The sequence below is a fragment of the Myotis nattereri genome (assembly GCF_964212035.1).
Source record: "Myotis nattereri genome assembly, chromosome: 7".
NCBI lineage: Eukaryota > Metazoa > Chordata > Mammalia > Chiroptera > Vespertilionidae > Myotis > Myotis nattereri.
This window is the reverse complement of record NC_138082.1, coordinates 19,674,623-19,694,122: the sequence shown is the minus strand read 5'-3', so window position 1 is coordinate 19,694,122 and position 19,500 is coordinate 19,674,623. Positions and strand designations below refer to the sequence as shown.

General features: G+C 39.9%; 1 protein-coding gene across 1 annotated transcript in view; it reads left to right on the top strand.

Annotated features, from left to right (window-relative positions):
- FN1 (fibronectin 1) overlaps positions 1-19,500 on the top strand; it is a gene marked incomplete at its 5' end in the record, with an annotated part of 65,813 nt that overhangs the window by 17,050 nt on the left and 29,263 nt on the right. Inside the window, 11 exons of the mRNA XM_081095997.1 lie at positions 3,971-4,092; positions 4,612-4,783; positions 5,206-5,382; positions 6,144-6,272; positions 6,368-6,457; positions 7,181-7,375; positions 8,383-8,655; positions 10,500-10,766; positions 15,182-15,276; positions 17,176-17,344; positions 18,025-18,111. Of these exons, the coding sequence (XP_080952123.1) occupies positions 3,971-4,092; positions 4,612-4,783; positions 5,206-5,382; positions 6,144-6,272; positions 6,368-6,457; positions 7,181-7,375; positions 8,383-8,655; positions 10,500-10,766; positions 15,182-15,276; positions 17,176-17,344; positions 18,025-18,111 (1,776 nt within the window). The remainder of the gene's footprint in view (positions 1-3,970; positions 4,093-4,611; positions 4,784-5,205; positions 5,383-6,143; positions 6,273-6,367; positions 6,458-7,180; positions 7,376-8,382; positions 8,656-10,499; positions 10,767-15,181; positions 15,277-17,175; positions 17,345-18,024; positions 18,112-19,500) is intronic.

The following is a 19,500-nucleotide window of genomic DNA, read 5'->3' as shown; positions in this document are numbered from 1 at the left end:
CGTTGAGTCGTTTAAACTAATAGAAGATAAGAGGCAGTTGGTGTGTCAATAAACAACTAGGAAGGCACAGAGCTTAGCAAACTAAACAGGAAAAAAGAACTGAGTCGCAAACCCATAAATGTTTAACTTCTCCAGGGTCATCATTACTGGAAATTACTCATTTTGACTTTTTTTTTTTTTAAATATATTTTATTGATTTTTTACAGAGAGGAAGGGAGAGAAAATAGAGAGTTAGAAACATTGATGAGAGAGAAACATCAATCAGCTGCCTCCTGCACACCCCCTACCGGGGATGTGCCTGCAACCAAGGTACATGTCCTTGGCCGGAATCGAACCTAGGACCATTCAGTCTGCAGGCTGATGCTCTATCCACTGAGCCAAACCGGTTAGGGCAATTTTGACCTTATTTTAAACTAGTTTTTAAAGTATGATTTGTATCATATCTTTACTTAACTGTTTTATTGCTAGGCCAATCATATTGAGTAAGAGAAGGAGTAAAGTTTTCTCCATAGTAATTGTTCAGTTTGGATAATTTTATTTTATTTTATTTAAAATATATTTTATTGATTTTTTACAGAGAGGAAGGGAGAAGGAGAGAGAGTTAGAAACATCAATGAGAGAGAAACATCGATCAGCTGCCTCCTACACACTCCCTACTGGGGATGTGCCCGCAACCAAGGTACATGCCCTTGACTGGAATCGAACCTGGAACCCTTAAGTCCGCAGGCCGATGCTCTTTCCATTGAGCCAAACCAGTTAGGGCCAGTTTGGATAATTTTAAAAGTTTTACTGACCTACCAGTTTTGAAAGGATTATCAGAATTTTAAGTTTAAATGGTGGAAATGGTTTTTTGTTTTCCAATCAGATGTAGAATAAGGTAGAGTATAGTGATAATAGGAATCTAGTTGACCTTACAAATAGTGGACACAGGTTCTCTACTTCCTGGACAAGAATGTGCTAAAGGCGTGACCTCCCCTTGTGTTCAGTGCAGTTCCCTTCAAGGGTGCTGTGCCACAAGCCTGACATTGAAAACAGAATTTCAAATCAGTGCTTGTAGTTTTAGAAAGAAAAGAAACTTCTGCCCTAGCTGGTTTGGCTCAGTAGATAGAGTGTTGGCCTGCGGACTGAAGGGTCCCAGGTTTGATTCAGGTCAAAGGCGTGTAGCTCGATTGCAGGCTCAATCCCTGGTTCCTGGTTGGGGCACATGCAGGAGGAAACCAATCGAAGTGTCTTTCTCATCATTGATGTTTCTCTCTCTCCCTCTCCCTTCCTTTCCGAAACCAATAATATGTATATATATAAAGAAAAGAAACTTCTTTAGGTTTGCTCCATCACTGAGGTGAAAATCACTAAGTCACCTTTACTCTTCCCTCCCTTCTCCTTTATTAGCCTCTTGGTCAGTGGTTCTCAACCTTCCTAATGCCGCGACCCTTTAATACAGTTCCTCATGTTGTGGTGACCCCCAATTTCATTGTTACAAATTGAACATAATTAAAGCATAGTGATTAATCACAAAAACAATATGTCATTATATATGTGTTTTCTGATGGTCTTAGGCGACCCCTGTGAAAGGGTCGTTTGACCCCCAAAGGGGTCGCGACCCACAGGTTGAGAACCGCTGCTCTTGGTGGCTATGGGTGCATGATTAGGCTTAAAGGTGGGCAGGAAAGTTTATCTCTGTTGCCTTTCTAAAACTTCATCTTAATAGACACTTAACCATCATCAATTTTTTTAAATTAAAGCTTTTTTAGGGCCGTGTTAGGTTCATAGCAAAATTGAAAGGGAGATTTCCCTTATGCTCCCTGCCTCCACACATGCATAGCTTATTGTCAATATCCCCACCAGAGTCATGCATTTGCTACAGTCGGTGGACTTAACATGGACACATCATTGTGTCCACGGTTTAGGCTAGTGATCATTATATATTTCCATAGCATCAAACTTTCCCCCCTCAGAATCACAATTGCCAAACTAAGTAAAACACCTACCAGGTGTCTCTTTATATGAGGAAATTATAGTAGGATTCCTGGGAAGGATCAATATTTAAATCTTATGCTAATTATTGTAAATAATGTAAGGACACAATATTCCTATAGTTACTGATTTGCATGGAAGTAGTACTTTAAATCATCACATCTCTAAAACTTTGCTTCAGTGTTTATCGTTCAAAACTCATTTACATTTGTGAGCATCTTTTTTTAAAATATATTTTTATTGATTTCAGAGAGGAAAGGGGAGGGAGAGAGAGATAGAAACATCAATGATTGCCGAAACCGGTTTGGCTCAGTGGATAGAGCATCGGCCTGCGGACTGAAAGGTCCCAGGTTCGATTCCAGTCAAGGGCATGTACCTGGGTTGCGGGCACATCCCCAGTAGGAGATGTGCAGGAGGCAGCTGATCGATGTTTCTCTCTCATCGATGTTTCTAACTCTCTATCTCTCTCCCTTCCTCTCTGTAAAAAATCAATAAAATATATTTAAAAAAAAAAAAAAGAAACATCAATGATGAGAGAGAATCATTGATCGGCTACCTCCGGCACACCCCCTACTGGGGATTGAGCCTGCAACCCAGGCATGTGCCCTTGACCGGAATTGAACCTGGGACCCTTCAGTCCACAGACTAATGCACTGAGCCAAACTGGCTATGACAAAGTATTTTATTTTTTTATAATCTTCACATAAAGATATTTTTCCATTGACTTTTAGAGGGAGTGGAAGCGAGAGGGAGTGACAGAGAGAGAAACATCAATGTGAAAGAGACACATCGATTAGTTGCCTCCCACATACGCCCCTACTAGGGCCAGGAATCCAGCCTGCAACTGAGGTACAAGCCCTTGACCAGAATCAAACCGAAGACCCTTCATTCCGAGGGCTGATGCTCTGTCCACTGAGCCAAACCGGCTAGGGCTATGAGCATCTTCATGAACAGAAAGAGTGACTCAAAGAGGGACATGCTATTGGCTTCTGCCAACTGATTAGAACAAACATGCCATGTTCTGGGAAATACATACTATTTTAGAATGGAAAACTGAGAATTTTGTACATGAATTGTGGAATTCACATGGTTTGGAAATACTTGCAGTAAAATGAATTTAAGATTCAAAAAATACTTGTTAGTCTTCAACCAATGTTGAATTATTCCCAGTGTGAAAATAAATATATTATTCTAGAACTTTTGTGTCTACACAGATTTGCAAGTGATATATATATAGGCTAAAGAAAACTTTATTTTCAAAGAGAATCTAAAAACAGAGACAATTTTGAAATCAACATATAATTTTCTAAGAGCTTTCAGGAAACCTACATCTGTTGATCTGGTGAAGTGTTTTATTAAACGCCCAAATTTTTGCTCTGTTTAACAGAATGGCTGTTAGAAATTCTTGGAAAGGTTATCATAAGGAACTTTACTTTTATTTCTAATAAGTTGAACATTGATTCATGTCATAAGAAGACAGAATTTAGGAAAAAGAGTGTTCTGTTTTGCTAGTGTAAGTTATTCAGCTAATTTATTATTACCCTGAAGTGAGTCTACACTATTAAGACATTAATTACACTTCCCTTATTTTGCTTTACAAACAGAACTAAAACCATACTTTAAATCAATATGTGGAAATATTGAATTTAGTGAATCCTGCAAAATGTCATTTCAGTTGATAGCTGCTCTAGAAAAAATTTTTCTCTTTAATAATTTGACCAAACAATAGTATAATTTGTAGAGGATAATTAATTTTATTTGTCATAAAAAGTTCTAATTGCAGTTCTCATGATAAGCAATAATTTACTATCTAAAAAAGGACTTGATGCTCTGTTTCCAATGTCAATATGTGAAAGGTTGATTCCAGATCATTCTTATTTATATTCACATTTACTGATAAGCCAAACTATATTTAGCGATGCTGTCCATGTGCACTGAATTTTAATTGAATTGAATGAATAGCTAAGATAACCAAATCTCACATTTTCATCTTCAGGTGGGTCTGGTCCTGTCCAAGTAATCATCACGGAGACCCCCAGCCATCCCAACTCTCACCCCATCCAGTGGAATGCACCTGAACCATCCCACATTACCAAGTACATTCTCCGATGGAAACCTGTGAGTATGCCGCTCAGAAACTTGGACACTGAGTCTCCTGAAATTGACAAATGCTGAAATTCTTTTCCTTCAGATTTTGAGCTGATAGATCTGATTAACTATCCATATGACATTTATATTTATTTAGTGACAAAACAATATGTGATCAATTGACATACAGACTTAGCTTTTCTGGTATTTAGAAAAATTTATTTCTTTATGTTAAAAAGATCTTAGCAAGGACTTAGGAATGATCATGCTTAAAATTATCCTTCCCCAACATGGGAAGAGAATTTAAAGTTTTCATACATTTTATAACTGTATCAAAGGATAAAAATGATTGGTGTCATTTTCATCGTTTGGAGAAAAACAACAGCTAAGTTAATATCTTTCTCTTTTATTTTACTTTCTACGTGATCATTTCTTAAAATCTGACTTTTGACCCTCTGAAGTTCCTTAGGTAGATTATGCCACATCATCTCCGAATATTCTTCCTTGTGAATATTTGTGTGATTTTTTAATTTTCATTTAAATTTTTAGAAAAATTCTCCAGGCCGTTGGAAGGAGGCCACCATTCCAGGTCACTTAAACTCATACACCATTAAAGGCCTGAGACCTAATGTGGTATATGAGGGGCAGCTCATAAGTGTCCAGCAATACGGCCACAAAGAGGTGACACGCTTTGACTTCACAACCACGAGCTCCGTGACCAGTACGTACCCCAGCCACCCTGTCTGTGCCTCATTGTTTCTCCGGAAGCTTTTCCTCTTGATTCATACTCTTCCAAGGATCACACTCACATTTTAAAAAATTATATTCTAGCCCTACCGGGATTAGCTCAGTGGTTGGAGGGTCTGACCGTGGACTGAAGGGTCCCTTGTCAAGGGCACATATCTTGGTTGCAGGCTCGATCCCCGGCCTCAGTTGAGGTGTGTGCAAGAGGCAACCAATCGATATGTCTCTTTCACATCGAAGCTTCTCTCTCTCTGTCTCTCCCCCTCCCGTCCACTCTCTCTAAAAATCAATGGGGAAAAATATTCTCGGATAAGGATTAACAAAATAAAATTCTGTTCTACAGGTGATAGTAGATTTTCTCGATGGCTAAGGCTCTCTTTCCCCTGTCTGTGACTCTAGGCAACACCGTGACAGGAGAGACAACACCCCTTTCCCCTGTTGTGGCCACTTCTGAATCTGTAACTGAAATCACAGCCAGCAGCTTTGTGGTCTCGTGGGTCTCAGCTTCAGACACTGTGTCAGGATTCCGTGTGGAGTATGAGCTGAGCGAAGAGGGAGACGAGCCACAGTACCTCGGTAAGCTGAAGTGTTGTGGTGACAGGTTGGGAGTGGGGAGCCCTGCTTAGGACATGGCACCCAGGCAGGGGGTCTGTGAGCTTCGGAACTAGTTGACAGCTTGGTCTGAACAATACCTTCCAGTATGAGAAAGGGAAACGACCGACCCTTTCTAGGACTGCACTGGGCTTTTCCTGAGCCAGCTTCACGACTTCCTGGTCCCTGATGTGAGCTGCATTACGTGTTTGCCCAGACACTAGCTGCTAGGATGAAGACGGTGGTAGAAAATGTTAGCTTTGGGGGTGCATGGTAACCTCATTTGTGCTTTTCAAAAATCTCATGTTTATGGGCCTTTTGAAAACTTGGTTGTGGAATAATCTATATACTGAAAAGCACACAGATCATAAATATAGAGCTCAGTGAATTTTTATAAAGTGAATACACCCACCTGACTACACCCACCCCACTCCCCATCACCCCTACCCATACCACTGCTCTGACTTCTAGTTACTTTGCTTACAAGAGGACTATGGTCACACATTTAGGGGTGGGTTACAAAAATTATGCATCTCTAGAGAACAAATTTGAAAAAATGAAAAAGTAGGAAGAAAAATTATCCCATTGTGCATTGATAATTTATTAAGTATCCATGAGTACATTTCCTTCTAGTCTTCCCCTGCCCCTCATGAATGTATCACTTTTTAAATATTCTTCTCCTGGGCTGTGAAGTCATTTGAGGAACTGGTATCCTTGATTAGTAACCTTTCCTGGTTATTTCAAAGACCTTCCAAGCACGGCCACCTCTGTGAACATCCCCGACCTGCTGCCTGGCCGGAAATACATTGTGAATGTCTATCAGATATCCGAGGAAGGAGAGCAGAGTTTGATCCTGTCTACCTCACAGACCACAGGTACATGTGTACCGCCTGCTGTCAGATAGTCTTTTTTTGTAAAGCAGACCGATAGCAGTCTTTTCTGACTGTTTTCCTTCTTTTTCTTTTGTTAGCACCCGATGCCCCTCCTAACCCTGCCGTGGACCAAGTTGATGACACCTCAATTGTTGTTCGCTGGAGCAGACCCCAGGCACCCATCACAGGTCAGCTGAGCTTCCTCTTCGTGGCTGCCATGTTAATCGTGATGGCATGAGAAAGGGGTGAGGGAGCAGATTCTGGTCTGAGGATGGAGTATCACTGTAATCTCCTACATAATTGCTAGCCTAGGGTAGACGTGTGTGTGTGTGTGTGTGTGTGTGTGTGTGTGTGTGTGTGTTTGTGTAATAATTAAGAATGTGATTCTTTTCAGGTCTTCCAGTTCTACTTTCTTTTGGATCATTTCCCCTCAAATCCATTTTATCAACCCCTACACATGCACACACACACACACACACACACACAATCTCTAAAGCCACTTTATTGATTCTTGAAATCAGGCATTCCCATAGTAGAAGGGGGAAAATTTTTCTGAAAATCTCACTCTAAGACTTATCCTTAATGAGGTAGCTGAATTGCTTTCGTACTTAGCTCATTTGGTGACTCTATTGTCTCTGAAGTTCCTAACGGAACAGACCGTGCTGGGTGGTGCTGTGCTCGGGGTGGCTCCCTAACTGCTTCCATCTAGAGCATAAAAAGAAGATCCAGTCTAACAGGACATTTATGAAAGCTCTCGGGTCTTCAAGAATATTTATTATGAAAGCGGTTTGCATGGCTGTTCCTATCTCTGTTCTAAATGGTTCTTAAAAGGTGTGGCGGCATTGAAAGGGTCGACTTTCCGAGAACCACTGCTTCTTAGCTAACCGAGCTTTTCCTTCATGGATCTGTAGGATACAGAATCGTGTATTCACCCTCAGTTGAAGGCAGTAGCACAGAACTTAACCTTCCTGACACTGCCAACTCCGTCACCCTCAGTGACCTGCAGCCTGGCGTTCAGTATAACATCACCATCTATGCTGTGGAGGAAAATCAAGAAAGTACTCCTGTCTTCATCCAACAGGAAACCACTGGCGTCCCTCGCCCAGGTAACTTAGAGACACTTCCCATGCTATCTTATCTCCTAGGATTTAACAAGGTAACAGCTTTAATCTTCATTTTGGTAGAGCAGCAATTTTTATCTCATGGCATACATAAACTAATTACTAAAATTCTGCACACCAGAAAATATCTTTTTTGTTAATCTGGCCAAAAAAAAAAAAAGGTATAATTTTGATTTATTCACACCAGACAGCTATGATTGTATTGGCTGGTGTCATATTTTTATTTGACAGTCTAAGGGAAAAAGGTCAGTGCCCCAGCCTAAATAGTTAGGTATTGCATGTTTTAAAAATTCTTGTGGCATACAATTGGAAATCACTGTGTTAGAGGAACAGAGCCATCCTTGAATTGTGCTCATTCTGTTAGCCTGCTTGGGAGGACCAGGAGTGTAAGAAGAAAGAATAATTGTCTCGGGTGGGGGGGGTGGGGAAGGGGTGTATATCTGTCAGCAGTTCCTATATGTTAGTAATCATAGATTAGTGTATCCCTAAATTTATGAAATTTGGCTGAAATGTCTTTATTATAAAACAACATCAAACCTGGCTATTGACTTTCCTGATTAAAAAAACTGACAGAATGAAGCCTTTGTATTTTTCCGTAGTAACTTAGGGGGTCAGTTCATCTATTGCTCTTAAGTATCATAGAGTGATTCAGTAAAATGAAAATTACCACATATTTTTCTGTTGTCTCAGTGAGGTGTTTTGTTTTTTTCTGTATGTTCATTTTAAACCCCTTAGTAAGACCCTTCACGTGCTGGAACCTCACCTGCTTACTGACATATTTGAAAGAAAACCTTCAAATGTCAGATGAAAGCAGTAGGACGGAACCATAAAAATATAAGCAAAAAAAGCATAGCCTCTGGCTAAGAGATGAAGCTTAGTGTTGCTCTGGGCTGAGAGGCCCTATGAGTTGCCTCATGCAACTCAGGAAACTGGCTTTTTAAAAATAATCTTCAGCCGGAATTGTGAATGACCATTTGGTTCTTGTCTGTTAGATAAAGTTCCTCCTCCCCGGGACCTGCAGTTCGTGGAAGTGACGGACGTGAAGGTCACCATCATGTGGACACCCCCTGATAGCGCGGTGACCGGTTACCGCGTGGACGTGATCCCCGTCCACCTGCCCGGAGAGCACGGACAGCAGCTGCCCATCAGCAGGAACACCTTTGCAGAAATCATGGGGCTGACCCCCGGGGTCACCTATCACTTCAAAGTCTTTGCCGTGAACCACGGCAGGGAGAGCAAGCCTCTGGTAGGAGAACAGACAACCAGTAAGTCCTGCTCCCAATCTCACCTCCACCTCCGTCTCCACTCTCACTGCCAGCCTGGGATGTGTGTGCACACACCATTTACTCCTCCATCTACGGTTAGAAAGAGGAAAATGCTCAGCCAATAAGGGACATCAGAGTGGACAGAAAGCACATTAACCTCGAAAACAAAACTCGCCAAATGGTGATCCATTTCCCAAATACATGTGCCAGGGAAATGGCACTAAGAGAGGGGAACTTAAGAGAACCTAATTTTCTTTTTTTTTTTTTTAAATATATTTTATTGATTTTTTACAGAGAGGTAGGGAAAGAGATAGAGAGAGTTAGAAACATCGATTAGAGAGAAACATCGATCAGCTGCCTCCTGCACATCCCCCACTTGGGATGTGCCTGCAACCCAGGTACATGCCCTTGACCGGAATCGAACCTGGGACCTTTCAGTCCGCAGGCCGACGCTCTATCCACTGAGCCAAACCGGTTTTGGCAAGAGAACCTAATTTTCTTCACAATGGAGGTATGGATTGAAAATTTGAGTGCGTTTTTGTGTAAGTAAATATATCTAGATCCAGCTCCAGATGTAACCTAAAACTTTTGTAGTAGAGCTGTTTACAAATAATATCTATGAGTCTGCTTCTGTTCTGTTTGCTCATTTTGTTTTTTAGATTTCACATGTAAGTGAAATCATCCGGCATTTGTGTTTGTCTGACTTATTTCATTCAGTGCATTAACCTCTAGATCCATCCATGTTGTTGCAGATGGCGAGGTGCCATTCTTTTATTATAGCTAAGTCATACTACATTTTATATGTGCACCACTTCTTTATCTACTCATCTTTTGATGGAGACTTCGGGTGCTTCCATATGTTGGCTATTGTACATAATGCAGCTATGAACATATGGTGCATATGTCTTTTCGATTTAGTGTGTTGGGTTTCTTCAGATTAATACCCAGTAATTGCTAAAACAGTTAGTGCTTTTTAGGCATCAGGTCCTCTGCTCAGTTCTTTGGGAGCTTTATTATCCTATTTAATCCTAGTGTTGACTTAATGAGGAAGGTCTTCTTGTTACCCTTTTTGGGTACATGAAGAAACTGAGGCTTAGAAAAAAATTCTATAGCTTGTGAGGTCTCAGGTCTAGGAAGGGATGGAGCTGGACAGGTTCATGCTTCCAATTATTACACCTAACTACTTTGTAGACATTTTCTGCCTCTTAAAAGTGTTTTAAATCACTGCAGGTTAACGGCTAGTTATCATACTCAAGAAGATCACTCACAACTTACTAGTATGTGATTCTTCCCGTTAGTGCAAACTCGCTAGTATCCTGCCATGATTCTGAAGTTCTGAGTCTATGTTATAATTATTGTCTAACTAGAATCCTGTGAAAATTAATTTTATTTCCCCATCAAAGGACTATTCGTTTAATAAATGCAGAACATACTATTTTTGTTCCATGTGGAGCTTTCTTCTTGCCCTCGTTTTATTTGGCTTATTCATCGTAACTTGTTTGGCTCAGCAAATTGTTGTGTTTACAAGTGTTGTGTGTCTTTTTTTTTTAATGCCATCTCTATAATGTTAGTATCATTCTGGAGGGTAATGAGGAAGTCATGCTGGAAAATTAGACTTTCCACAGAATCACAGCCACGTAAAAAAGGTCAGCAATTTCTCATGACTGACACAGAATTTTACAAAGTATGTAGCACTCACTCTCTTAATGGCTCAGTATTTCCAAGGTTTTGACGTATATTGTTTCAACCTTAAGAAAACTTTAGAAAGTTCAAACTATAGAATTTCAGTATGATAATTACTGAGGTTCAGATATGTCTTGATGTGTTTTATCCTTTTTTTCTAGAATTGGATGCTCCCACTAACCTCCAGTTTATGAATGAAACTGACTCGACTGTCATTGTGACCTGGACTCCGCCTCGAGCCCGGATAGCTGGGTACCGACTGACCGTGGGCCTGACCCGGGGAGGCCAACCCAAGCAGTTCAATGTGGGGCCCTCCGCCACGCAGTACCCACTGAGGAATCTGCAGCCTGGGTCCGAGTACACGGCCACCCTCGTGGCTGTGAAAGGCAACCAGCAGAGCCCCAAAGCCACTGGAGTCTTTACCACTCGTAAGCCCAAATTCAGTGTCTTTTCTTAGTGATGCCATTGGTTCTCACCTACAGTTACATTCTCTGTTCTTTATCCATTTTTTAAAAAAGCTAACTCAAAAAACTTAGTACAAGATTTAAATAAGAAATACAATTTTAATATATTTTTTATTTTTTTATAGATTTTAGAGAAAGAGGAAGGGAGAGGGAGAGAGAAACATCAATGTGACAGAGAAACATGGGTTGCCTCCCACATGCACCCCGACTGCATATTGAACCTACAACCTGGGCATGTGCCATATCTGGGAATCAAACCGGTGACCTTTCAGTGCACAGGATGATGCTCAACCAACTGAGCCACACCGGCCAGGGCAAGAAATAAATTTAAAATAATTTTTTTAAAGATTTAAAGTAGTGCTACTCATCATGTGGTCCATGAACCAGCTGCTGGTCCTTGAACTGTTTGTGACTGGACAGTAAGGAGCTTGTGCCGGAATGTAAATCATGAAGCACACTGTTGAGTCCAGTTGATAATTTTTTGAGGCAAAATTTTCTTGACGAGAGAAACAATGTGTTAAGTTACATATGTTGCCAGGCTCTTTATTTGCTCCAGGACTAACATGGAGTAACATGGTTTAAAGCACCCACTTATTTGAAAATTGAATCCTATTGTAGTAAGTGAATTTACCAAGTACTGGTTAAGGCAAGAGAAGATCAGCACCTATGTCTACATGCTACTACTTTGGGTATCGAATGACAGCAGTAAGTGTAGGATAAAAATATCTACCGAGTGAACAGTCACCAACAGAACAAAAGCAAGGAAATGATTTCTTTGCAAGTGTTGCTGCAGCAGATCAGAGTGCTCCTGCAGAACAGAATAGCTTTTTTAAAAAAGAATTTAATCTTTCTTAAATTTCTCTTGAAATTCCACAGAAGGAAAAATTCTGACAGTAATTTTTGGTCTGTCCTTTAGGTCAATTTACAGAAAAGTGGCCTTAAATCTCTTTCATTTCACAATGAAAGCCTGTCTTCATAAACTGACTTCTACTAAACACATTCTCATTCAAACTACAAAGAATTATGAGAGCCTTTATTTCTAGCTGAGCATTATTTATTTTTAAGTTGACATTTTGAATTATAAGAGCACCTAACATAACACTTTTTTTTAGCATATATATATATATGCAACTATGAACTAGCTTGCCGTTTTCATAAAGCTCTCAACAAATTTTCTCTTACTAAAAATATAGATGTTAAAAAACATTCAAAGTGAATATAAGTTTAGTTTAAAAGCAACTATGGAATTTATCTCCCAAAGAAATTGTCTATAAATATTTCCCTATAGAAATTTATAATTTACCAAAAATTTACTTCCATTTAAATTTAGTGTATGGAGTTTGGCTAGTGAAGGCTTCTACTTAAGTAATTGCTGTTCATCAGCAAGTAAAATCCACGTTTTATTTGTAAGTTTGCCTTAAAATTTTGCTATTTTATATTACATGTTACTGAGATACCCTAAAATCTATGAACATGAAACCAGTGTCTTGATATTCTTATAACTATAGGTTTCATATAGATGCCTTCACTGCAATGGCAATAAAGGGCTCAGTAGATGTAGTCTTTTTCTGACTACATATGATTCCGCAATTATATAAATATATTAGTAAATGTAGAATTATATAGTTATCATTTTTACTCCTACACATAAGATGCATTTCATGTGGTTTCTTTCATTGGATAGGGTGCCTATAAAAGAAAAAGGATTTTTAATGATACTAACAATAATTGAGTGGGGTAGGATGGGTCAAGATGGGCTATTTTAAACCTGTTAGGAGACTTTGATATATAGGACGTGTTATTTTTTGCTCTGTACAATATATTTACATATTATCAAGATTAATTTTACTAGCTAGAGGTTACCATAGTACCTTGTACATAGTATATATTTTTTTAAATATATTTTATTGATTTTTTACAAAGAGGAAGGGAAAGAGATAGAGAGTTAGAAACATCGATGAGAGAGAAACATCAATCAGCTGCCTCCTGCACATCTCCTACTGGGGATATGCCTGCAACCCAGGTACATGCCCTTGACCGGAATCGAACCTGGGACCTTTCAGTCCGCAGGCCGACGCTCTATCCACTGAGCCAAACCGGTTTCGGCCATAGTATATATTTTTTAAGTATTTAATAAATGATTGGCTGAGGAAAAAATGATGCAAACAGCCCAAACAAGCTTAGTTTTTTAAAAAACCCACGTAAGCAGGGAGTTTTACAACTTTTGTTGAACTTCCAGTACTCTCTGCGGCTATAAACATCAGCAGGGCTTGCAAATTTTTGAAATTGCTTTAAATTTCTGTAACTTTTTACTGTCTTACTAAGCTGAACCTTGGGAATAACTTTGCTAGGTTTTGCTAATTTTTTAAGAGCAACTGTGGGGGTGGGGGAGGTGACTCTGGGGGGGAGGGGGGGGGATTCCGTTTACTCCTTTATAAATCCGGTAAATTCATTCCTTTAACAGCCAGGCTGTTCTTCACCTAACAAGACCTGCCAGAGCCATGGCTCCGACTTACAGTCACATCCTTTGTTTGACATCAGTTTGTAGGTTTGTGGTTTGGAGATTTTCCTGTAATGGTCTTCCCAGGCTGAGAGCATCATCTCCAATCCGAGGAGCTTCTTGCTGGCTGGCTCAGGCAATAGGAAATTCCCAATCGTAAAGCCCAAGGCAGTTGAGGAGAATGTAATTTGAAAAAGTTGTGGCTTTCACAGATGTTCAGTGAAAGAAGCTGACTGCTGACCGAATCGTTTCTTGTGGCCATGAACCTAGTCACACGGGGCTGGCTGTGGCATTTTGGCCAAGTCAGCAGCAGCTTAAGTGGGGTAAGATTTAAGAGACACTGGAAAGGGATCACGGGTCACTCACCCTAGTTCCCCGCCCCCTTCTCTCCCCAGATGCCATCAAAATAATAGCATACTTCAGAAAGCTCGCTATATGTAGTGAGCCATTAGAATAGTCACTGCAGAGTGGCCCACACACAATTTATTTCCCCCACACACACACACACAATATTTTAAAAACATACTTTTAAAAAATTGCACATTGAAATCCAAACTGGAAAAATAAAAAAGAAGAAAAAATTGTAATAGCGGGTCTGAATTCCCACAAGACAAAGGCAAAATAATTGACTGAAGCTGAGTGGAGACGGGCACTTCTCAGTCCCCGTATAAACGTATAGTTCTGGAGGGAAACACTTGGCCTCGCCAGCCCTTCATAATTTAGTATAAAGTCATTTAATAGCTTTTATTCCTCCAGTAGGCACAGATTTGGCTGGGAGGTAAAGAGGCAGCAACTGTAAACTAGGACCCAAACACGTGACCAGGACCATTAACACACTTAAAATCCTTGAATTTGACTCACTCACTCAGATGACTTGGTTTCTGAGGCCTCACCTTTCCCAGAGCAGCCAGTTACCAGTTCAGCCCATTCTACTTTAGAAATCTACATTTATAAGAAGATCTCTAGGACTATTACAAATGTCTGTCTTAACTTTCTGCACTCCTCTTTTCCTTTTTCCTTTTCTTTTCTTTTCTTTTCTTTTTAAAGTAATACTTTCACTGAGAAATAACAGTGGTTTCAGAATGCTAGACTGTGTGAGTAAGCTTCTGTGATGATCCCTGATTCCAGTGGCAGAGTATTAAATATCTGCAGTATTGTTATTCTGAATGCTCACATACTAGTATTTAAGGACTCTAGAATTTATAAGTGTATCCATGGTGGCCAGTTTTGTTTAACTTTCTAATGGCATCCTTACTGCAACCAAAAATAATTAGCCATCCTCATGGAGTAATTCAGCACAAAGCTGTTTTTAGATCACCATCTAAAATTTAACATTGTTCTCAAATTAGTGATTAACCAGTTAACTGCCATGCATCCAAAATGGAAACCATCCCCATTTCTTCCATATGTGCTGGGATATTTACAAATTTAAGTTACCATAATTTTCTTTACAAACCCAGAGATGTCACTAATAAGCCTGATTTTAAAATTGGGTGAGCAGAGTTGATATGTGAGGTTTGCGGCTATATATGCTTATGGTGTACAAAGAGTTAAGAGCCAGAAAGATAATTAGTTGGTAGTGACCAGTTTTACATACTAACACTATCGGGAAATTTATTGCCCTCAAACTTAAATCCTAACTATGGTGAAAAGACACAAACCTGCCTTTCAGCCAGAGCTCAGATGATTTGGGTAACTCATGGAAGACTGGGAAGCCCTGACCGACTCCAGATCCTCGCCCAGGGAAGGGACAGGTGTTGTTTTCTGGATCCAGCTGCTCATTAAACTGAGGCTCTTGATAAAAATACTCACTGTCTGCATTCTGTGCAACCGCCTGTGAGGCCGAGGTTTTGACATGTGCATTGATCCCATTTCACAGTGCAGCCCAGGGGCTCCATCCCACCTTACAACACAGAGGTGACTGAGACCACCATTGTGATTACATGGACGCCTGCTCCCAGGATTGGTTTTAAGGTAAATCATAGATGTTCTCATCTCTTGTGATACAGCCCTGAGGTGCCCCCTTGTTTCTGGATGCAGCAGAAGTCAAGATGTTCAAAAGTCAGGAGATCTGGTTTTGTTTGTTTGTTTTTGATATATGTTTGTTTGTTTTTGATTATATATATATATATATATATATATATATATATATATATATATATATTTCAGAGAGGAAGGGAGAGGGAATGAGAGATAGAAACATCATGATGAGAGAGAATCACTGATTGGCTGCCTCCTGCACACCCTACGCTGGAGATCAAGCCCGCAACCTAGGCATGTGCCCTGAACGGAAATTAAACCTTGATCTCCTGGTTCATAGGTCGATGCTCAACCACTGAGCCACTTTGGCGGGGTTTTGTTACCTGCTTCTGTTCAGACCTCTCTGACCACATTGTCAGGGCATAACAATATTTGTGTCTCGCTGGCTAGAAAGATGGACGAAGGCAGAGAAAGTGCTTTGCAAAAGATAAAACATTAGCATGTAACTGTCACTGCTGTTATCTTATTTTCTCTATCCTTTCCCCCAGGGAACTACATTTAAAAATATAAAGGAAACTCCATTTGATGTTGCTCTAAATGGGTGTCAACAAGTTCATGAAAGCCCATTTAGAGAGACCAATTAAACTCAGAGTCATTTAAAAATCACATTGTTATCCAATCGGTTTCATCTCAACTTGTTCTAAGCCCCTGTGGGTGAATCACTTAATAGAAGTTAAGATTAAGGTCTTCCCTGTAGATATACTAGTATGGATTAATATTCTCTAAAGTGATAATATTAGGGGAGTGATGAATACAAATGAGTTGTTCAAAATAATTTTTTTTTTTTGCATTTTTATAGAGAGAAATATTTATTGGAAATCAAGACTAACGCCCCGTGATTATTGGTTTAAGAAAATACACCAATGTTCATTTCTTCTTTGAGCTGTACAAATGGTCATATTGATGATTAAGCTACTTAAATTTAGAGAAACCCTTTTTGAAGATTGCCAGCTTACCTTATAAATTTCCCTTAATAATGTCATTCTGACTTTCAGAAGCCTTAACATACAAAGGATGTCTCTAGAGTTGGACACCGATGACACAATATTACTCAGGTTTTTGAAAGAAATTCTTTTTTAAAAAATATATTTTATTGATTTTTTACAGAGAAGAAGGGAGAAGGATAGAGAGTTAGAAACATCGATGAGAGAGATCGATCAGCTGCCTCCTGCACGCCCCCCAGTGGGGATGTGCCCGCAACCGAGGTACATGCCCTTGACCGGAATCGAACCTGGGACCTTTCAGTCCGCAGGCCTACGCTCTATCCACTGAGCCAAACCGGTTTGGCTGAAAGAAACTCTTGAAAGAGTTTCAAATTATGGGCACATTTGTTTTAACTCTGCTTTTGTAACATATGATCCTGCAGTTGAAGTTCTGAACCTACTTCTACAAAAGGAGTGTTACAGGGGCTGGTACCCTAACTGGCAACTAAATGGTAATAACTCATTAAAGCAGGAACTAGGGGATTCCTTCCAGTGAAAGAAAATAGTAATGAACTGCTGTGTGGCCCAAAGCCCCTGTGTGTGTACTTACGGTTTGTACCGGGAGATGATTTATCTAGAAAAATAGTAGGTAATAACATTTTCCTGGAGCCTTTTATTACAACCACCTTTGTGCAGTTTTAGAGGACACCTCCCCCACCCCAGCCCCCCAGTACAGAGAATTCCCAGCTAAAGTATTTTAACTAAGATAAGGCTCCAACTCATTCCCCAGTAAAAGCACATTGTGCCATTCCCGAGTTCACAGTCTATGAAACGTAACCACAACCTCTCGGAAGACACCCAGCTCTGGAAGGATTTGTTCTTGGTGTTTATTTTGCTTTTCTTCTTCCAGCTGGGGGTACGACCAAGCCAGGGAGGGGAAGCCCCGCGAGAAGTGACTTCAGAATCAGGAAGCATTGTTGTGTCTGGCCTGACTCCAGGTGTGGAGTACGTGTACACCATCTCAGTCATCAGAGACGGGCAAGAGAGAGGCACACCCATTGTCAACAAAGTGGTGACACGTAAGAGGAGTTCTTTGCCCTTTTTTCTTTTAAGTGTTTACAACTGTTCCACTTTCAAAGAATAGCTGAAATCAATTACCCCCCCCCCCCTTTTTTTTAAGAGAGAGAGAGAGAGAGGAAGGAAGAGGGATAGAGATAGAAACATCAATGAGAGAGAAACATCATTGATTGGCTGCCTCCTGCATGTGTCCTACTGAGGATTGAGCCTGCACCCTGGGCATGTGTCCTGACTGGCAATTAAACTGGTGACCTGGTTCATAGGTGACACTCAACCACTGAGCCATACCCGCCAGGCCAATATCACTTTTTACATATGATAATGGCATAGGGGAAAGATCTACCCCTACTTATATTATTAGCTGTTGCTAAATTTCGAGTAGCAAGTTCAATTTATACCATATAGTCCATGGCATCAGAAGTGTTCTTTCCATGTCAAGAGTATTTATGAACTGGTAAGATGGAAAGGATTTCAATAGTATTGCAAAATCATTGATCATAAAAACGTTCTGTCAGAGAATTGCTTTCCACCTTGGTTTCATAGTACAACTTCTATATTTTTACTGATTCTTTCAAAAAGAGAAAATCGAAGGAAGGAAGGAAACATAGGGAGGGAGGGAAGCATTCCATAGGTCAAGTGTTTTGTGTTAGCTTTAACTTTTAATTTTCAATTATTTTTCTAGCTTTATCTCCCCCAACAAACTTGCACCTGGATGCCAACCCTGACACTGGAGTGCTGACGGTCTCCTGGGAGAGAAGTACCACCCCGGGTAAGCCTGTGAGGTACCAGAGGGCACGTGTAAGCAATGCCTTTCCAAGACAAGGGTTGTGGAAGCTGGTCCTTTCAGAGAAATGCAGGTTGAAAATGATAAGTACCTATCCCTCCATAAAAAGCACGGGAGGACGTGAGTATGCATCATAGAGTGACAGGGAGGGTGTTTAACTGCATGTTTACTTAAATCACAGGAAAGAGAACAAGGCAGGTGCCTATTGAGCTCTGTAGGGAGTCATGAGGGCTGTGGAAAAGCATTCTGGAAGGTGGCTTTTGCCCAGCGGCATTCAAAATCGCCAAGCAAATAGTTGAAATCATACTGTGTAATTCTTTTATGAGTTATCACAGGTTCAAGTTTATTATTCAGCGAACTTTCGCATATATTTTGTCATGAGTTGCACCACAAAAATCTAAGGGTGATGGAAGGTAGAAACGATCCACTTTGCAGAATGAAAAATTGAGACTAAGAAAAAACTGACCTACCCATGGTCACAAATTATAAATGTTACAAAATCGGGATTGTAACTAAAGTTTTCCAGACTCTTTCTCACACCCAGCATCACATATTTGGAACCTAATTGTTTGTGTGTTTTTTTATGTATAGTCAGTACCAAGGAATTGCTTTCATGGAGTTCCATCACTATTTTTAAAACTTTGAATGTAGCTTTTGTTTAAACTCCTTGACCACACATATTGAAACTTATCGTGAAATATTTTTAGCTATAGTAATGTTCAAGTAGCATGATGTATGTACTGTGACTATGACAGGAGAGATTTTAATATTCCTGACCTTTGCCAAGCCCATGTGAAAGTCTCTTTAAAAATGAGAAATGTTACCCAAAATGTAATTGTATTAGTTAATATTGGGTATATTAAGAGAATCACTGTTGAGATATCGGGATAGTCATAAATGAGAAAATTCTAAATTAAACAAAAACAGAAGTTCCAACTCACATTGATTTCACCCATAACTATTACACTTGTTACTTTAAGGGCCATATTTAGTTTATTATTTCTGATTTACTAATTCTGATTTTAGAAATAGTTTTTACATTTGCTTAAGCATAAAACTAAGAGAATTACCTCTAATTATCTGATCAATGTGTACAATCACACAGAATAAAACTAGCTCAACCTATCTTTTTTAATCTCCCTCTGAAATAGAGTGATTCTGGTGAAGATTTCATTATCTGTGGAAACTTTGTTTAAGCCAGAGTTATGCTATTTCCAGCCAAGTGACTGAATTTGAAAATAAGTTGGCAAATTTCATGCATGTCAAAAGCTAGGTCCTTAATATTTAGTCTTAATGGATGGCCTCGCCTGCCTGTCTAGATGGTCACTAGCAAATGCAATGACCGCCGCATGTATTTCCCATCTGGTTGGATTT